General features: G+C 40.4%; 1 protein-coding gene across 3 annotated transcripts in view; it reads left to right on the top strand.

Moving 5' to 3' along the window:
• LOC112452894 (disintegrin and metalloproteinase domain-containing protein 10) overlaps positions 1-14,688 on the top strand; it is a 108,300-nt gene that overhangs the window by 79,285 nt on the left and 14,327 nt on the right. For all 3 annotated transcript variants that reach the window (XM_025013337.1, XM_025013336.1, XM_025013335.1), the window contains exon 2: positions 14,275-14,538. In XM_025013337.1, the coding sequence (XP_024869105.1) occupies positions 14,275-14,538 (264 nt within the window). The remainder of the gene's footprint in view (positions 1-14,274; positions 14,539-14,688) is intronic.

The following is a 14,688-nucleotide window of genomic DNA, read 5'->3' as shown; positions in this document are numbered from 1 at the left end:
TTAAAATAGCTTTTTCATATCTTTTTGCAACATTCTGTAACCTTTTCACATTTTTTAAGTCTTAGTTCTTTCCACATTGCATATTCTTACAAATATAAACATCAAATTACAGAGTTTTATCGAAGCGTATTTAAAACCAAACAAAGGATAAGGTTCTTTTCATTTTAGTTAACTTGGGTATCTCTACCACTGAAACCATCGACATCACAATGTTTCTCGTTTTCGCCGCGCTATTTATAGTTCGAAGAAAACGCGCGACGTCTGATAAACCCAGTACACGTACGTCGGGACGATTTACGTTGAGAAGAAAAGTAATGTCCGTCGGATTAACGCCCGAGCGACCGGGCTGCAGAATAAATATCGTTTGTTGAGCAGCACACGTACGCGAGGCTAATCGACGTTATTCGCGTATCGAGCGGCCGAGAGTGCATCGATTCTTCCGTGATGAATGTGACGCCGCAGATGGCCGGATACCCAGCAGCGTCCACGGTGCTGGGCAGATTTAATCGTTGCACGTACGTGCGTCGTACCACGCGCCCATCATACGCGATGGGAAAATATTTTCGTAATAGAAGTTTGACTTTTAGTCACGCGCGCGCGATAAACTGCATCGTTACGTATCGTTACGCGGAATGGCCGGAAGTAATGTTGTTTCTAAATTTGTTCATCCGATATACACCTGAATGTGAGCTTTCGCGATATAGGCTGCAATTTCCGCAATCCCCTTTAATAAAGTTAAATTTTCTTTGAGAAAGCTCTTTCTTGTGAAAGCTCTTTTGAAATGTAGTTTCCTTCGGTCTTCTTTTATTTTGCCTCATCGTTATTTCGAGTGTTAAATTTCTTTTAACATTTCGTCTAGATATTCTAAGTCTAGATGTGACACGTAGTTTCAGGATATCAAAACTTTTCCCCTTTGAATGTCGATGCAATGAAGTTTCGATTGCATCTGTGAACTGTCCGATCTTTGAATATTTAATGCATAGGTTCTTTTTATTTTTCGGAAACTTCGTAATTCTTCGTAGGTCTTTCATATTGTTCTGACAAATGTAATGTTATCGCATTCTTCTCCGTATCGCATTTGTTTAGCATCCAGCGAACGCTTGTTATTTCTTTACGCCACACAACTGTCTTCTCGCTTGTGTTCTTGTTTTCTCGATATCCGTGACAACTGTATCCCGTCTACTCACGTTATCACGTCACGGTTCCCGCTTGTTTGCCGTTGCTATATCGGATAATCGATGGAGCCGGGCAGCTCTTTCAGGGAGCCAAAAGTGACATCCCGCGAACCGTGTCCGAAACTAGTTTGCCATCTCTCTTTCTCGTTCGTATATGGCTATTTACATCGACTTACATCCGATGCAACGGAGCCATCCGTCGTGTTTACTTCCGCAAGGAGTAGAAAAATGCGCGGATAATGCTCGCACTTTCAGCGGCGTGATTAAGGGATTAAATCCTCGAAGCTTCGCAAGAAGCACGACGCTAATCCTCTCGACGACGTCGAGCGAGCCCGCAAACCAGGCGAGCCATAAATTCCTGTACACCACTGTACAGTGTACAGCGTTCCGGTTACACGATTGCCTGGCGCAGATTTCGTCGGCTACAATGCGATCCTTCGCGAACAGGCATTCGCCTTGTTCTAAAGTTCCCGACGTTTATAGTTTTAAATTGCAATAAATATTGAAGCGTATATTAAACATGATACATTAAATACATTTATTATATATTAATGCGAAGACAGTACGTTAGTCTTTTTTTATTCTTTTTCTTTTGGCTAATATTAACGCGAAATGACGTTTGTGGGACAACGGACACGTCCGTGCGAAATTCACGAGCAATATTAAAATAACGTCACGAACCCCTTTGTCGATGATTTATGTCGGTAGCGCGAGGAGCCGAACGGAAAAGGGCTCTTCCTCTCCATCTCTCTTTTTCCCGTTGCCGTCTGGCCATTTGCAGAGAGGGAAGCAGCCGTGAAAGGCGATAAATCTTGTGTGCGTCTCTCGTCGCGATGCTTCTGCCAGAACAGCACGCATGTTATCTCGCGTTTTTGCGAAGCGAAGCAAGGACCATCGGCGGCGGGGATATACGGTCGAAGTTGTACTCGGCGGAACGTTATTTATCGTCGAGCGAATGAGCGCGACTACATCCCTTCGATCCGCTTCGATGACGATATGTAGTTGACAGTCGTGGCCAATTCCTAATACCCTGCAACAGCACCCAGACAGTTTTAAGGCGGCGTATACTGTCTTCGAAAGGTGCTGTATATTACGAGACGTGATTTAAAAATTATTTATCTCCCGCAGAGATGACTGATCCGCAAGTCATCCCGTGCTCAGTACACTGCGGATATTCACATGTATTTATATGTCATATACACTCACATATATTCACGTTTTTGCGAAAGAAATAGTGAAGGCGAGATACGATTTAATTTAAGAATAATGTGAAAAATAAAAATTAAACCTTTTTTATATAATATTTTAACTTGTGTTTAATATAAATTATAGAGCAAGGTAGGAGGAAATTTTATTTTTTACTTACATCTCTTAATTAAAACAATTATTTGTCGCCAGTAAATAAAGCGCAGATAAAAAAATGAAAAATTTATTTTGCATAATTAGATTTCTTTTTGAAGCTCATACACCATATTATTTTCAAAACATTAATAAAAGTTTCATGGAAAAAGGTCGATTCAGAAAGAGTTCATGATAAATTCTTTAATGAATTATTAAATCGAGCTTCTACTTCATCAACTAAATGATTAATGTTTATTATGTATCCCGTACGGTATTTTACACGATATGAATAGCTTTTATCTGTCAAACGTGAAACGTAAATGAATTACATCAGCGCTGTATTTCAACATTTTCGGAACGGCATGGTGTTATTACATATATTAGGAAAATGTGGGTCATATCGGACGCGTATTTGGAAATTCCGAAAGGGTAATATCATTGAAACGCAATTTACGGACATCCCGTTTTGCTAAATCCCATTTGCCGAGAGAGAGAGAGCGCGAAACATATTTAATGACGCATAACAAAAGTATAAGGACATATTATATCTCGCTATTTATCTTTTATTTCATTAACGTGGGCAATGAATTAGATTCTCCGCGTAATTTTGCCTCGGAAGAAAATTTCATTGCGGTTTTGCGCTCGCGGTTTCGTGTGCATGTATATATGGTTGCAACATCAAGGAATCAGTATGCCGCACGAACTATATCGGTAACTTTGAGACTCGTTTTACGTACGTCGTCGACTGCACGCACAAGAAAATTGAATGAACTTCCGGCACACCGGGCATTACTCGTGACATGCACGTGTCTTTTGTCTTTCCTCCTCGGCGCAGCTTTTACGACGGACATTTGAAGTTTGTACAACGGTCTGTCAGCCACAAGGAGTTGCTGTACAGCGAAACACAATCGCAACGTCATAAATTCTTTGAGTTTTAATCGTGGCGGCGCGGTAATGATGCTATTTGTGAGGTTTATTAAAACAAGCCTCTCTCGCGAATGTGTCTTCTCTAAAAAGCGTCGTAAAAACAATATTCAAGGCACACGCGGCAAGTTATTTATTTTTTATCGTTTGGTTTGAATTTATTAATATTTTGTGCTGTTTGTGACATTAAGCATAGTTTTTAGGTATTGCGTTGAACAATCATTGAAATAATTTATTGGAAAACTGACATTGCACGGAATGGAAGTGAGAGAGATACATTTGATCCATGCGAGGCGAGGTCTAGTGCCACATTGTTCGCTCTTCGGTGGTGATTAATGAGAGAAAAAGGGAAATTTCTCGCACTTATCCGACCGTAACATTAATTAGCAGACTAATGTTAAACTCGTGTTTCTAAACTAATTCAATTAAAGCTCCTCTGTAGCCATACTTTGCGCTCCTTGCCAAACAGCGATAGAGTTTAAACATAACTCGCGCAACTCTCTTACCGAAACTTGCAAAATCTGCTAGTTGTTATATAATTTGAGACTAGTAAAAATTATACATTTGTTTCTAAAATGAAAACAGCTGCTGCATTATATGTTTTTACATCAGATTATGTAAATTTCTCGATTTCAATATTTTTATTATTTTATGTGCATTTATGTTTTGAACTTTTAAAATTTGACTTTTTACTTTTATTCTTACTGATTAGTTATCTAAATTTTGATTGATTACCACATACGCGTAATCTTGTATAATGGTGCTTTGTTTATTTGAAATTTTGATGGCAAACTGTCACTCGATATCCTCGGATTGCATGAGACAGAGCTTTTGTATTTGGTTGCAGAGTTAATACTGATCGGGAGCGAAAGAGGCGGCATTAATCGACGGTTCTCGGGTTTCGCTCGCGCGAAAGTATTATCCTCTCGAGCTTCTATATATCGAGGGAGTGCGCGAACAGTTGGCTAAATAGTTAAATTAGATAATGGAGGTAGACAGGGTCGGCACGTGAAATTGGGTCAATTGATTCCTCCTCCACCGTCGTTACGGTCTCTCAGTTAACACCCGCGCTCGGTCTATCAAATCCACCCGTGTCCGATGGTGCGAGTCGGTTCTGCATGATATCGGGATCACTTCGATAGCAGAATAAGAATCAAATCCGCACGTTAAAAAATTAACTCCGAGATTTATTTGGAGTGTTTGCCCAATTACCGTTTTAAAAATATAACAACCCTCATTCTCTTCCTTACAAAGTCCTTAAGTCAACTGCAAGAGCAGATTTTCTTTTCGTTGAGCAACTCCAATTTCCAGATTGATGGTTCAAGTTATTGATAGTTCAAAGCGTAACCAATTAACGTAACGTATAGTTACGTTTCGAGCGTTTGATGTGTACATTACGTATGTACATATAATTTGCTACTAGTATACAGTAGCCAAGCGAAAGCTTTAATAAATTAAAGCGAATGTACACGCATATTTGGCTCAGAATAACTGCAACGTTGCAAATATTGACTAAACATAATTTACAAGCGAAAAGAAGTTTTCTCGGAGAGAAGTTATTCTTATGGGTCAGTTTATCTTCTACTATATAACCGTCGTATATGCTTCGCTCATTATTTACACGACTTGCCAAGAACTTTGTGATCATTCATCGTTCGATTACGGCGCACTTTGCGACAATGCCGCGATATACATATAATAATGACAAATATTATCGTCCGTCTTACTTTTCGAAGCGACACTCGCGCTTCCGTATATAAATTCTCGGTTCGTGCGCCCAGGGCAAATCCCTTCCTTATCCCGGCGCGACGGCGTTAAATTCTTGACGATACGAATTTCAAGAGCGCGAGGAGAGAAAGGGGAAGATCGTCTTCCATTTTACTTACACGAGATCCTCTTACCACGGGAATCAACACGTAGATCGGGGAAACGCGCCCGCGGTGGTGGTGGCGGCGGCGCCGCCGTCGGTGGTGGCTGCAAGAAGAAAAGATATTTCGCACGGGCTCCCCTCGTGGGGCTGATCGAACGTGTACCGAGTCAACCCTATTTTCGCCTCTCGAGTCACGAGGTGGTAAATCCTTGGTCCCCGGGCGAACTTCGGTAAACATCGACGTTAACTTAGGAGGAGAGGAACGGGTGAACCCGGTACGGTAGAGAGAGCGAAAGAGGCGATAACGTAGGGTCCTCGCGAGACGAGGCGAAGCGAGGCGAACCTTATCCGTGGCGGATCTGATGGGAATTAACGGTGGTCGAATGTGTGTGGGGGATACGTACCGATACTTCACCACACCGCACTGGTTTCGCGAAAACATCCCGCTTGCGTTGTTTTTACGATAGCGTAGTCTTGAATCGCGGGATATACGGCGAGAATAAACGATAACGGACTTTTGCAGGAAAGCGTTTTTGCGATTGATTCGATGTGAGATTACGGTGTTTCAAGATAAAATGCGCGCGCACATTTTTAACAGTAACTATAATAGCTCAATAATCTTTAAAAAGATTATTGAGACATTTGAGAAAAATTATAAAAAGCAGAACGTTAACGCGATTATTTTTAGAGACAGAAATTATTGATGCTCCATTATCATTCGAAATTTTCTGAAATTGTACACTTCATTTTTTTTTAAATATTTTTTAAACACTTTTAGTTTGAAGGAAGAAAAATTTAGTTTTTTTTTAACATAGATTATTTTTGTGAAAGTCTCATTTCTCGCATTTTTTTTATTTTGCATTATCAAAATGTGTGCATTTATCTTACAACGTAGCAGATTTGGTTGTGCCACGTAACTCTGCAATAAATGCAGTGTAAGTTGGGAACCGTCGCGTCGCCGTGAATTCACGGCGTGGTCGAGAGAGATGGGTGGTAGTCATGCTCTATAAACTCTCTAGTTCCATTAATTAGGTCTCGAACTTTTTATAAGCTTGTTACATCCGATCGATGAGTGTTTACCAAGACGCTGAAGTGATCTGAAGTGGTCTCCAGAATCATCTGACAAGTATATAAATCACTGTCTTTTCTCAAGGAAGTAGCCGCTACGAAACACTCTATCTTCGTTTAACTTTAAGGACGTTGATAGTGCTGTGTTATCTATAATATTTATGCGACGGAAGTGCGCGCGGAGTCAGACAAACAAATTTGAGTCGCGTAAACGGTGTATTGTTACGGAACTTTCGTTTTATCACATGAAAATTCTCCTTCGTGACGGCGAAATCGTTATAAACAATTAGCGAGCGTCGTGTTACACATACTTTACGTCGGTATTACTACGGAGACCTGTTACAATGCATCCAATGCATCACAGTGCGCTCTATTTCCCCGTGGAGCGATCACGCGATCGTTTATATTTAAATGCGAACGATACGCGGTGCTTGGAGACATTAAAAGTTTCGAAACGCTTAACAATAAGTTCAGAAGCTTAGAAGTTAGTTTAATTTTGCTACGCGGCTTCGCTCGTCCGCCGCATTGTTTGCAACTATTTCGGGAATAATACTAATTACACGTGAGCACAACCGTTCCGTCGCGTTACATCATGTGGTATCAGTAATTCTCTTAATCATTAATTCTCCTCTTTGTACAGCGAAAACTAAGGAGTCTCAGCTGTGAGTTCTATTTCGTTTTGGAGACTATCGTCCTAAAAGTGGCTACGTCTGACGTTATAGATTGCAATTTACATACGTTGTTGGTTAATCAGTTAGAACGTACACAATTAAGTTTCGCATAATACCTAAATTGAATTATTTATATCAATTTGCGGTATCAAATTATTACTGATAGATATTAATTAAGATTCATATTTGGTTGCGAAAAATTATTTCAGCTAAAATTCGGTCTAGAGAACGAACCGCCTCTGAATTTATCTAATTTAATTTGATAACTTGCACGTAATTTTGATTAAATTTTGATTGAACGATATATGATATCGATAGCTTAATTAAATTCAATTTAATAGTGTTTCGTACTTCTCTCTGTTCTAAATACATGTTCTGATTAAAATTCACTATATTAACATCAGTATTCGTTATTTTGACGAGCATTGATCAAACTTGAATAAATTTCGTAGCTTCTCGTTCTAATTGCCATCCTGTCTGCGGTCGTCATCGCCTTATTCCTTGTCTTTCCTTCGAAAAACCGTTCTGTTTTTGTCGTTTCTGCAAACATGATGCGCATGCGGGCGCGTGAGATTGATCGCGAGCGAGGCATGTGTCCATCGTATGTGCTCATAAACCATGCAACAAGAGATCCATCGGTCTGTGACGAGTTATACCCTTCTTTCTTCCCCCGTTCTTCTCTACGTTGTTTCCTGTGGATGTAGTAGAATATAGTAAACCGGAAACTAGCTCTCTCTCTTTCTCTCTCTCCTCTGTGATATACCGTGAAAGAGAAGGGGTATAAAATGCCATATCGATAGATCGACGCCAGACACGATTTGGCAGGAAGTATACCGAAGACGAATAAATTCGAACTCGTTGCCCTTTATTCGGTTTTTATGGCATTCCCCTGACAGAGAGAATGGAAATAGAGTTTTTCATGCTCTGCGTTCGACTTCCTCGTTCGATGAAATACCGGTGTCACTCGTCATTTTCAAGTGGCACCTGGGATTGATACAGCCAGCCTGGAGCTTTGATGTGTTCGAAGCGATTGTTCATGGTGACGAATTCGAAACAATGACGCGCTAACAAGGAACTCAGATATTAGTTCAATAGCTTGAGATTATTTATGCAGTATTTATCCGCAGAGATCTCTTTATCATCAATCGTGCGTGGTCTCGCATTGTGATGTGAAGGAAGTTGAATTTTAAGAATTATCGTTTGCATAGCGTTATCTCAATGCGTTCGAACGGAAATCCGATCGCGAAACGACTTTTCCTCGCGCAAGCGACGAAGATAATAATCATCGATGTGCAGCTTTAACGTACGAAGAGTCGGTATAGAGTGAGCTCAAAAATATTATCCCCTAAGATATGGGCGATAAAAGGTGAAAATTTAATTCCACGCGTCGTCGACTTAATTTCATTTCAGCACCGCGTTTCGGACGCCATTCGGCGTTTAAAGCTGGTCATTTTAATTGCCGCGTTACGAGCGTCGAGTCCGACAAGAGATATCACTGCGGGAAGAAAAAGCGAAGAGAAGAGGAAACCAACGGCGAATATGGTGGACGATGGTTGTGCGCGGTTATTTCACGGGTAATACTCCACTGTGCCAGAATGCCGAAGCAATTTCACTTTGAGGTATTTCAAATCGCCGGAACTTTTCCCACTCGAGACGTTCCTTTCTCGTATGCGGCTGGGCGCAATGTCGCGGTCCGGAAATGAAATCCTTCCGAAACTGGTTGGCGCGGCGGATCAGGCGGGATCTGACCAGCTTGGAAACTGCCGTCGCCGCGTCTATCGTCTATCTAAAAGCGCACATCTGACCGACCGCGAAAGTATCTCGTTCTCGTCGCATCCGGTGTCCTCTCGCCATTATTGTTTCATCGTATATACCTACCGTAGAAATCCGTTGCATCCGTCGCGTCCGCGCCAAGCACGCGCGGACGTTCATTAGCGAGATTGAACATTAGCGGAAAGCGGAAAGTGCGATTGCACTCGAGGCACGAAATCGACGAAATCCTTGATTCTCCCGCGGTCGCAATAAACAGATCGTAGCCGAGGTTTCAATTCCAAGTCAACAATGATTCGGCTTCCCCTCGCTGCGCGACAATGCCACGTACAATCCACGATACGTATAAACGCATACTTGCATATAAAGGAAGAGACGTTTGATTGTGCTCCACTTCACCCTAATAGCGACGCGGTGGAGAGTCTACCATGCTTTCCGAAACGCGCGATAGTGCAAAAGCGGTATGGAGCTCCGCAGGCTGGATATTTACGCCCATGGAACTTCAAAGAGCATAATGGCACGTGCACTGACCCGTTTGCCTCAATAACCACATCTGATACGCGTTACCTTGAGATTTAATTCTGCTCCGACGTAGCGAACATGATGATCTCGCCATCGTTTGCGACTACTACGAATTCTGTTTCGAGTACAGTTCTAACATGTAAAACCAAAACCATGAAACTAAAGAAATAAGTCGAAATGTGAAAAATTCGAAAAGACCCATATGCAATTCAGGAATTTATTATACGGAAAGAATTTGTAGAACCAAAGAATTAACCAAATCAAGGATGTCAGATCAGACTGCAGAATTGGTATAAATTATTTCAAAATATGTTCCTTGTATTATTGAAACGCTGCATAAAACTATCCAGTTAAAAAATTATTAGGAGATATGAAATAACGATCACTAATTTTCTCTTTATAGAAAAGTCATCTTTACATTCGCTGATCCGTAGAAAAGTTTCTTTCAGAGCATTACGCACAATAAAAAGAAAAAGAAAATTTTTGTAATGTAATATATGTATATACATAAAATTGTACACGCATAATTTACATACTAGAACCACACAGAATTATTTCGAATTTCAAAATATATTAGAAGATTAAACAACGCTTTTGTCACGCTATGAGAGGACGCTGGCAACGAGAAAATAGTTCTCGCTGGGTAGACACGCAATTTGCATTTTTGTTCTCGGTCCCACGGCACCTTCATCTTCGTATCCAAATATCATGGCGCTCCGAGGAGTGTTTTCGATGCAATTCGCGCGAAAGAATACTGGCGCGGCCGAAGACACAGCTCGGAAAATTGCGAGATAGGATGAAGAGAGAGAGAGCAGGCTAGCGCTCCTCATTTTCCGATACCGTTCCTGCCCATCTCTGCAGAACATTGCTTTTCGTTTTTTCTCCTCGACGCCGACAGTTAAAGTAGTTGCGAAACCGACGTTCCCTGTCGGTCCAGAATGAGTTTTGTCGTCCTCCCCGTGGCTAAAGTTATTTTTTCAGCGCCGAAATATTGGAAACGTTCGTTAGGGCGTAATTAAAACTTGGATAAGCGATAAATATTACTCAAGGAAGTCGCAATTAATATGGAAGCGGATTTTATTTACGAACCGAGCTCGGTCTGAATTCATGACGGTCTACAGCGAACAAATCAAGGATTTCCAAATAAAACCCTGTCATTATGCAAGTTCGGGTAATTTCAATTTCTTTGTTATTAGATATACATCTCAAATATTGATTATTTGTAACGAACGAAAATTCTAAGTCTTTTTTTCGCTTTATTTTATGTTTATCAGATCATAAAAAATTTGTCTAGCCGATTCAATTTCCTCGATGGTTTGTAAACTCAGTTTGCATCGAACGCTTTATTCATTTACTACATCCTCTTGAAACTGAATAGGATTACAACGGCGGGTATGAAATTACATTGAAGCGCGGTAATGACTCTCCATTGCCTAGTGTCTCTTTGTTTCTGACGCAGGATTATGAGGAACATTACATTTTTTATTTTATATGATTTCTGTTCCGTGTTGTAAACAACAAACGAAATAAGTGACCGTGTCTGTTGGCGTGGTCCACCGGACACTGTCGATCGTCCGGGAGAAGCGAAAGGTGAGATTTATTTCAAATATGCCAGATGAAATGCATTTGGCATAATGCGTATTCTCTTGTGCAACTGCATTTTAAATTTTATTTGATTCTGTCAACCGATATACGTGAACATTCCGTAATTTCGCCAGAAAAGCGATTGCAGGAGAAATTTATTTTCATTGTTAACGCAGGACGCGGACTATTATATTTTGTTGCACATTCGAAATATCATCCGTTCGTTATACGTATTACAGAGGTATATTTTTTGCGCCGAAAAGATGCAGCAGGCGCACCGTTTGATTTATTTCTTCGCGCTATACCAGCCGGCGGAATTTTCACGCTCTGAGATAAACTAGTAACGTTATACGAGCGCGTATCGATCCGCCTCCCGCTACAATGCATAAAAAGGTACGTCGTCGCAGTCTGTCTCATGCATCATATACGTCCCTGCAGCTTTAGATGTCGATACGTTTTCATGTTTCGTTTCGAATCCTTCTATTCATTCGAGAGCGGATGGAAATGTGGAAACGAGTCGCCCGAGTTCTGGAGTTTTTTTTATTTGATACAGGTTATATTCGCCAAAATATACGAGGTTTAGCAGCGAGACAGAATTTATTATCACTTTGATTAACGAATTTCACGATTCTGTTCAATAATAATATATTAATTACGATGCTATTTAGCATTTAAAATTAATGGTGCTTAACGAATTCAGCGTAAATAAAAATCATAAGATCTATATTAATCTGATTTATATTAATTCACGTGGACTATAATGAAATTTTTATCTAAAGCTTAATTAATTTATTAAGGCGTTATAAAAATTGTTGTAATTATCTTAATATCGTTTCGTTAAAGTTATAAAATTACATCGGTGGCATTGCGTTTATCCAATAATTGTATTGTCTATATCGAAAGTTGGGAAGCAAAAAGTGATGGTATTCAATTAAAGTTTCATTAAGGAACAATTAATTTCACGTTTGTTAAAAAATATAATCTTGTTATTGATTCTCATACCTCGGCGAACGTCGTGTACGCGATATTGGCAACGACATATAACCGATAGTAGTTTTTTTTTTTTAAACATATTACAAGACAAACGAAAAGATCGCAATTTATTTTATTGATTACATGACATGATTTTATTAATATGTAATAAATGAACGATGAAATGCTTCCTTTATGGATATAGGACATTGGTTGATAAGCCTTTCCGGTTCGATTTCATGCCTTGTTCGATTATTTGATCCGGCGGATGAAGACGAGAGTCTTAGACGAGAGGGACAATCAGCTTATTTCGAGCTTACCCGGCTAAAATTCCTTTTTGTTCCGATACCACAGTCTAAGAATGAAACCTAGAGGAGTCTTAATGTACCCTTGTCTTCTTTTTTAAAATCCCCGTACTCGAAGCAAAATAAAGTACAGGCTGCTCGCTTTCATAAAAATCAATTTTCTCACTCGCAATATTACCTAGAAGCGAAATATCTTGTAAAATGTAACTCAGCTGCATTATCACTCAGTATCAGAATTTCTTTTGATGTTCGTAAATTGCAGCACTAAATACGTCTGATGGATGTCGTTTAGTATCAGAATAATAAATAATGGAAAGAGAAATGATTCTCTCTCTCTCTCTCTCTCTCTCTCTCTCTTTCTCTTTCTCTCTTTTTCTCTTTCTGTCTGCAGTCATAGCTCTCGAATGCGCAATGCAAATGCACTCTTGCACTTAGTACCTTTATGATTTTCTCAGATACTGGGCGCAGCATCGCGTAATTCTTCAGCGCATAATGAGATTAAATGCCTGACGTCATGGATAAAAATGCCTATCATAAAACAGTTTCATTTCCTTGTTCCTAATTCTCCATGGACACATAAATTACTCTTCTCGACTCTTCGTAAATTCTTCGCGATATTTATGAAAGAGCTCTTCATGAATAAAAGTTATATCGAACGGATATCGAATTTCCGGTGTAATGGAAATGGTCTCGTTTTGTAACTGCACGTCATGTAAACACCGGAGCGAAAAAAGAGGATAATCTATTCTTGTATAGAAGTGAATCTCATGTCGCAAATGCAACGCAAAATTTCCTGCTCCGAGTCGAATATCTTCGTTTAGCAAATTCGCGCGACGCAATTTAGCATTGTTCGTAGCAGATGTATAAAGGCTCGAAAGCATTAAGAACTTGGAGAATTACGCGCCTCATTTATTTTGATCAGGCTTAAAACTTATACGCGTCTGGGGCATCCGGGGCGCAATTGCACTTATCGTGAATGCGAAGGTATAGCGGCGAAGGTAGCGCGTCTCGTGAAGCATAATGCGAGGTGCTTGCGAGGCGCTCTTTAGAAATCGGCTAAATGACGCGACGAGGAAAGTGCATTTTTGCCCTCCATAATATTCATACACTATACGGCGACGTTGTTCCGAGAGAGCTTGCCGAGAGAGTAACGGGCGCATCTCGCGGAAAGCGTTTGGGATTCCGGACGGCAAGAGAGTACCGTGCACACCCTCGCATCGCGTCGCACCGACAGATAGGTACGCGAAGCCGAGCGAGATTGTGGTAACTCTTCACGTAGCGTTGCCCGTTGCCTCCCTTTTTTCGCGCATGATTATTCCGGGTTTTTTTTCCACGGGACAAAAGTCGCCTGATATAAATTCATGCTGCGCTTTCGGAAATTACAAGCGATATTAACCCCGGAGGGAAGGAAAGGGAGAGGGAAACTGCAGCTGTGTCAAGTCATTCCCCGCTGGAAACTTTGTCTTGTTAACGTAGTCAGGGATAAGCTACGCAGCACAATTTCGCGGCGAATCTCTGGAGGGTTTCACCGTTCGATTCCCTTGATTGATAGCACACGTCAACCGGATCATCCCTTTTTTATCACACGATATGAGTCGAGTTGGGACTTGTTAGGCGAAAAGAGGTCCGTCTTTCTCTTTGTCGCTAGCGAGCAAACTCGTACGAGAGTATACACAAAAATCCGCACGGTGGATATTGAATTATTCGATCGACCTGATTACGCGAATGTCTCGGAAAGCTCCTGGCAGTTTTTGCACGTTCGAGTTCGGCCATTATTTATCTGTGATGCGCTTTAAATTTCGTAGAATAAAATATGACTGTGTTATTCGTAATTTCGAGGAAATGCTTGACATTTGCGACGTCCTACATATTTATAGCATTTATTTCTAAAGTTATTAATATTCGATTTATATATCGAGTCTTATCAATTTAATTGCTATTTAATATTCCAGGGCTGTGATAAGTTGGAATTCGAAATTGGATAAGGTTTTAATTTATAGCACTTATTTTCGAAAATGGGTTTCAAATGCACTAAAGAATTTATCTATAATTATTATTTATATTTGTTACAGCTCGTCGACTGAACGAGTACATCCGCCACTACGAAACGCTGTCATATCCCGTCGAGGAGGTCCATCGAAGCCACCTGAGGGCGAAGAGGTCGATCAACCGCGACAGTACCGTGACGTTAAAGTTTCGCGCGCACGGCAAGGATTTCCACATCCGATTAAAACGAGACTTGACCACCTTTAGTAACAACCTAATTATCGAAGGATCCACGGGGGAAAGACAGTACAACGCCGATATCTCTCACGTTTATCAGGGCAACCTAGTCGGTATGTTTTACAAGATAAATATCTATATTAAATATGTAGATAAATATCTACATATTTTTATAAATAACTGAAAGAAAAACATGGTTGATCTAAAACATTGAGGTGTTTTTGATCAACCACGTTTTTCCTTCAATTATTATTTATTAAATC

Source organism: Temnothorax curvispinosus, unplaced genomic scaffold (genome assembly GCF_003070985.1).
Source record: "Temnothorax curvispinosus isolate PA1 unplaced genomic scaffold, ASM307098v1 QBEX01003805.1, whole genome shotgun sequence".
NCBI lineage: Eukaryota > Metazoa > Arthropoda > Insecta > Hymenoptera > Formicidae > Temnothorax > Temnothorax curvispinosus.
The sequence above is the reverse complement of the archived record's forward strand: the minus strand, read 5'-3'. Positions and strand labels throughout refer to the sequence as shown.